The sequence below is a fragment of the Narcine bancroftii genome, chromosome 5 (genome assembly GCF_036971445.1).
Source record: "Narcine bancroftii isolate sNarBan1 chromosome 5, sNarBan1.hap1, whole genome shotgun sequence".
NCBI lineage: Eukaryota > Metazoa > Chordata > Chondrichthyes > Torpediniformes > Narcinidae > Narcine > Narcine bancroftii.
Window position 1 is genome coordinate 195,613,444 of NC_091473.1, and position 6,387 is coordinate 195,619,830.

The window sequence follows — 6,387 nt, forward strand, 5'->3', positions numbered from 1 at the left end:
TGGGTTGTATGTTAATTGGATGACATGGACTTGTGGGCCAGAAGGGCCTGTTACCGTGGTGTATGTCTACATTTATAAATTTAATGTTTCTCTAACTTCCTACGTGATACAGCACATCTGAAATTATCTTTGTGTTTAGCTTGAAGTTGTCCATCCTAATTCCCAATTTTGTTTCAAGCAAACCTCTTGAAAAAAACTGTCAGTGAGATCATTAGAAAGTTCATTCCTACACAAGTAATTATATAAAATTAATTACTTCGACTTGAAGAAAATATTTTTAATTATATTAGTTGGGAGGTGGGTTTTTTTTATATATATATAAAAATGATTAATTACACTATGTATGTACTTAATTGAATAACTATTGTTATGTTTGTGATGTTGCTTTAAATATTAAAAAAAAAACATTTTTGGCTGCAAGGTTGCAAGTCTGCCTGAAAGAGCAAAACCGTTTCACATTGAAAAAATATCCTGCTGTCCAGATCTCTTCCCCCCGCCCTCTCTTCCCCCCGCCCTCTCTTCCCCCCGCAGCATCTCTTTCTTGTCATGCAGGGACCGATGGGTCAATTAGCCTCTTCACTGCCACAAATTTCAACAATTCTGTGACTTGGACCAGACCCTGATTAAGGTTCAGAAAGATCTTCCAAATGCACAGGTATCATGCCGGAGCTGGTGTATCGGCAGTGCTGCTGTGGAGAGTGGGGAACAGAGGCACGGTACTGCCACTCAGGGTTCTACTGTCTGGACCTATTTCTGACCACTCCGTACAGGCATTGAACATCACCCGAGGAGCTGACAGTTTTCTCTCTTAAACATTGTGTAACCATAGAGGTCTGGGCTTTGGCAGTGGACTTGGGAGGTTGCAGTGGACTGGCACAGGGCATCAGAAATGGGGAATCTCAACCCCCTTGTTGAGAAAGAGGAGAAAACCCAACAGTTTGGTGACCACGGCAGTGGACCAGTGAGGGTCTCAATGGCTGAACAACCCACGCAGGTGATTTCCGGTCAAAGGACCCACACAGGTTGTGGCCTGCTGGAGACCGCCCGGCTCGTGGGAACCCAGTATTGGAACCGGGATTTGAGAGGGCGCGGAAGGCTTCCTGATTGTGTTGGAGGATCGGATCTGGAGCTCAGGCGGCTGATGAATCGAACATGAGTCTGTGCAGCTGCAGAGGCCGTGGGAGGCAAATCCACGGATACTCTGTGACTCTGAAGGGACTCTCTTTGCTTCTCTTTCTCCTGTATTTGAGGGCGTCAAATGATGCTCATGATGATTTTTTTTGTTCGCCTTGCCGCATTGGATCATCTGCCTCAACCTTTTAGATCCATGTGCTTTTCTGAATGACCTTCAAAAGTTATAACCTCTGTTAAATCTCCCCTCACCCTCCTCATATATATCGAATTACATTTGTGTAGACGCAACAAAAAAAATGAATGATATAATGACTCAGGGCAAAGCCCTTTGTCAAAAGGATGAGAGGTTTCAAATTCAGACCCAGCGTCATGACTGACGACCCGATGGGGGGGGGGGGGGGGGGGGAGAAGGGGAGGGAAGAAATTGGGGAAAGAAGTGGAAGGAGGAGAGAGTGAGAGAAATTGGGGAAAGAAATGAAAGGGGAGATAGGGGAGGTGGGCGGGGGGGGCGAGCGGGCGGGGGGGCGAGCGGGCGGGGGGGAGAGCGGGCGGGGGGAGAGCGGGCGGGGGGGAGAGCGGGCGGGGGGGAGAGCGGGCGGGGGGGAGAGCGGCGGGGGGAGAGCGGGCGGGGGGAGAGCGGGCGGGGGGAGAGCGGGCGGGGGGGAGAGCGGGCGGGGGGGAGAGCGGGCGGGGGGGAGAGCGGGCGGGGGGGAGAGCGGGCGGGGGGGAGAGCGGGCGGGGGGGAGAGCGGGCGGGGGGGAAGAGCGGGCGGGGGGGAAGAGCGGGCGGGGGGGAGAGCGGGGCGGGGGGAGAGCGGGCGGGGGGGAAGAGCGGGCGGGGGGAAGAGCGGGCGGGGGGAAGAGCGGGCGGGGGGAAGAGCGGGCGGGGGGAAGAGCGGGCGGGGGGAAGAGCGGGCGGGGGGAAGAGCGGGCGGGGGGAAGAGCGGGCGGGGGGAAGAGCGGGCGGGGGGAAGAGCGGGCGGGGGGAAGAGCGGGCGGGGGGAAGAGCGGGCGGGGGGAAGAGCGGGCGGGGGGAAGAGCGGGCGGGGGGAAGAGCGGGCGGGGGGAAGAGCGGGCGGGGGGAAGAGCGGGCGGGGGGAAGAGCGGGGCGGGGGGAAGAGCGGGCGGGGGGAAGAGCGGGCGGGGGGAAGAGCGGGCGGGGGGAAGAGCGGGCGGGGGGAAGAGCGGGCGGGGGGAAGAGCGGGCGGGGGGAAGAGCGGGCGGGGGGAAGAGCGGGCGGGGGGAAGAGCGGGCGGGGGGAAGAGCGGGCGGGGGGAAGAGCGGGCGGGGGGAAGAGCGGGCGGGGGGAAGAGCGGGCGGGGGGAAGAGCGGGCGGGGGGAAGAGCGGGCGGGGGGAAGAGCGGGCGGGGGGAAGAGCGGGCGGGGGGAAGAGCGGGCGGGGGGAAGAGCGGGCGGGGGGAAGAGCGGGCGGGGGGAAGAGCGGGCGGGGGGAAGAGCGGGCGGGGGGAAGAGCGGGCGGGGGGAAGAGCGGGCGGGGGGAAGAGCGGGCGGGGGGAAGAGCGGGCGGGGGGAAGAGCGGGCGGGGGGAAGAGCGGGCGGGGGGAAGAGCGGGCGGGGGAAGAGCGGGCGGGGGGAAGAGCGGGCGGGGGGAAGAGCGGGCGGGGGGAAGAGCGGGCGGGGGGAAGAGCGGGCGGGGGGAAGAGCGGGCGGGGGGAAGAGCGGGCGGGGGAAGAGCGGGCGGGGGGAAGAGCGGGCCCTCTCGTCCCCACTTCCCCATCCCTTCGTCCCCACTTCCCCATCCCTTCGTCCCCACTTCCCCATCCCTTCGTCCCCACTTCCCCATCCCTTCGTCCCCACTTCCCCATCCCTTCGTCCCCACTTCCCCATCCCTTCGTCCCCACTTCCCCATCCCTTCGTCCCCACTTCCCCATCCCTTCGTCCCCACTTCCCCATCCCTTCGTCCCCACTTCCCCATCCCTTCGTCCCCACTTCCCCATCCCTTCGTCCCCACTTCCCCATCCCTTCGTCCCCACTTCCCCATCCCTTCGTCCCCACTTCCCCATCCCTTCGTCCCCACTTCCCCATCCCTTCGTCCCCACTTCCCCATCCCTTCGTCCCCACTTCCCCATCCCTTCGTCCCCACTTCCCCATCCCTTCGTCCCCACTTCCCCATCCCTTCGTCCCCACTTCCCCATCCCTTCGTCCCCACTTCCCCATCCCTTCGTCCCCACTTCCCCATCCCTTCGTCCCCACTTCCCCATCCCTTCGTCCCCACTTCCCCATCCCTTCGTCCCACTTCCCCATCCCTTCGTCCCCACTTCCCCATCCCTTCGTCCCCACTTCCCCATCCCTTCGTCCCCACTTCCCCATCCCTTCGTCCCCACTTCCCCATCCCTTCGTCCCCACTTCCCCATCCCTTCGTCCCCACTTCCCCATCCCTTCGTCCCCACTTCCCCATCCCTTCGTCCCCACTTCCCCATCCCTTCGTCCCCACTTCCCCATCCCTTCGTCCCCACCCAAATGAAGAGCAGAAATATGTTTTTCATTGGGGGGAGATTTGTTCCCCACCCATTAAATTTATTCCAAAAATACTGTGAATAGAGAAATGTCCTATATTCTGTACAGTCTAACTCTAACATACAGCGTGGAAAATTTACAGAGAGGGAGGAAGTCATCAGGACGGACCTCACCCCTGAGGTGGAGAACACACGTTCACCTCCACGGGAGGTGTCTGTGGGCCATGGGAAGATCCCTCTGCCCTGGGGAGATCCCTCTGTACCACCATGTGGACACCGATTGTGGCCCTATCTCCTGTACAGACCCCTCACCACCAATGCAATCCTACCTCTGTGTTCCCCTCACCGTCCGGTGGGGGGGTTGATGGCAAGAGACACCCACCACAGTCGAGGACCACATTGGCTACTCCCTCCCCTCTCATTACTACCTAACATTGATGTAGGGGGAGGTGGGAGCAGCAAGGTGGCTGGGATACAGGCCTGTGACAATGGGTTGAGGACTCCTGCAACCCTCTCTCTGGGTCAGCCCTGTCTCCCTGGTTGGGCTCTACTGTGGGACCCTTCTCCCTGGTTGGGTTCCACTGCAGGACCCTCCTCCCTGGTTGGGCTCTACCGAGGGACCCAGCGGAGCTCCCTCCCTGGTTGGGCTCTACCGTGGGATCCAGCGGAGCCTCCTCCCTGGTTGGACTCTTCCGTGGGACCCAGTGGAGCCTCTTCCCTGATTGGGTTCTTCCACAGGACCCAGTGGAGCATCCTCCCTGGTTGGGCTCTACTGCGGGACCCTCCTCCCTGGTTGGGCTCGACTAGGAACCCAGTGGAGCCTCCTCCCTGGTTGGGCTCTACCGTGGGACTCAGCAGAGCTTCCTCCCTGGTTGGGCTCTACTGTAGGACCCAGCGGAGCCTCCTCCCTGGTTGGGCTCTACTACAGGACCAGCAGAGCCTCCTCCCTGGTTGGGCTCTAACCTGGGACCCAGCGGAGCCTCCTCCCTGGTTGGGCTCTACCATGGGACTCAGCAGAGCCTCTTGCCTGGTTGGGGCTCTACAACAGGACCCAGCAGAGCCTCCTCCCTGGTTGGGCTCTACCCCGGTACCCAGCGGAGCCTCCTCCCTGGTTGAGCTCTACCATGGGACCCAGCGGAGCCTCCTCCCTGGTTGGGCTCTACCATGGGACTCAGCAGAGCCTCCTCCCTGGTTGGGCTCTACTTCAGGACCCAGCAGAGCCTCCTCCCTGGTTGGGATCTACAGTGGGACCCAACGGAGCCTCTTGCCTGGTTGGGCTCTACTACAGAACCCAGCAGAGCCTCCTACCTGCTTGGGATCTACTGTGGGACCAAGCGGAGCCTCCTCCCTGGTTGGGCTCTGCCACGGTACCCAACGGAGCCTCCTCCCTGGTTGGGCTCTACCGTGGGACTCAGCGGAACGTGGGACTCAGCGGAGCCTCCTCCTGCGACCCACTATCGTTGGAGTATGCTCCCCGACTGGGCAGAGCACTCTCCCTTCCCACTGGAGCTCAGAGCTGGTGAGAGAGGGAATCCCGGTCCCTCTTGCGCATCTCCTCCCGGTAGCAGCAGGAGCAGTAGTTGCCCGTCTCTGGGTGGCCATAGAAGGTGCAGTTGGCTTGTAGGCATCGTGTCTGGTGCACCAGTGGCTTGAGGGATGGCCCACGCCTTTCTGGAGCCTCTCCCTCCTCCAACTCCTCCTCCTGCTCGGGCTCCTGTGGGGCCTGGGGAGCCCCCCGTTCCCTGCCACAGGACCTCGAGCCCCCCGCCAGCTGCCGCCTGGTGTCCTGGCCCACCAGAGTGGGCCGGGGAATACTGAGGAGCCCCGGGGGGCGGGCGGTCGGCTTGGTGGCTGCCCCATGCTGGGGCTGGGGCCCAGGAGAGGCGGCAGGCGGCCCTGGAGGGCTCTCGGCAGCAGGATCTTCCTGCTCGGCTAGGAAGCGGCTCTCGGCGTCACTGAGGTAGCGTTGGATCATCTCCTCCTGCAGCGGGTGCCGGTGACTGGAGCTGAGGAGACCAGTGAGGATGAACTTGCGCTCACCCTGGCCGGCAGCCCGCAGCAGGCTGAGGCTCATCTGCACGTCTTGGGCCTGGGGGCAGGCTTCAGGAGGGGGGGAAGCTCCAGCCTGCACCCCCTCCTTCCCTCCCTTCTGGCCCTTCAGCGAACCCTTCTTCCGGGCCTTCTCGGGACAGCTCCCACCTCGCGCTGCCCTGCCATGCATGAAGCCCATGTTCCGCCGCAGCTTGCTGCCCAGGCTCTTGCCGAAGCTGCCCCAGTTTGTTGGCCACCGACTCGGCCCTCCTGGACTCCTTGTCTTTGCGGCCCTTCTCTGTCCCGCTGCCGCCACCATTGGAGCCGCTGCACACCGACTCCCGGTCCGACTCACCCGACTCGGCCTACTGAACGGCTGTCGTCTCCTCCGAGGCGCTGGGGACTCGGGCTGGGCCAGGGGGGCCTGCTGCCAACACAGGGCATTGGCTGGTCAATGGGTACAAAGTCCGGCAGGATCGCGGAGGGGCAGGCGGAAGGATCCCACAGCACGGGGGCCAGCCCCACGGGATGGGGTGGGATGCAGGGGTGCAGGCTGTAAGGACAGAGCAGGCCAGCTAGCCGGAGGGATGGAGCTGCCCAGAGGGCTGGAGGGGCAGGACAGACCAAAAGGACATATTGGGAGGGTCCCAGAGCATGAGTCAAGGCCTGCATGGTGGGGATGGTACTCTGGATGGGAGGTCATAACCTCCAGATGGTGGTGGAAAGGGGCCTTAGGATGGGGAACA

General features: G+C 62.3%; 1 protein-coding gene and 1 pseudogene across 1 annotated transcript; both read right to left on the minus strand.

Moving 5' to 3' along the window:
- Window positions 1-970: 970 nt before the first annotated feature.
- Window positions 971-2,871, minus strand: LOC138765440 (uncharacterized). Its single transcript, XM_069942481.1, has 2 exons — window positions 1,824-2,871; window positions 971-1,239 (listed from the first exon to the last, which is right to left on the minus strand). The coding sequence occupies exons 1-2, from the start codon at window positions 2,869-2,871 to the stop codon at window positions 971-973; spliced, it is 1,317 nt and encodes a 438-aa protein (XP_069798582.1).
- Window positions 2,872-5,036: 2,165 nt separating this feature from the next.
- The window catches only part of LOC138765442 (OTU domain-containing protein 7B-like), a 20,090-nt pseudogene continuing 18,739 nt past the window's right edge, over window positions 5,037-6,387 (minus strand).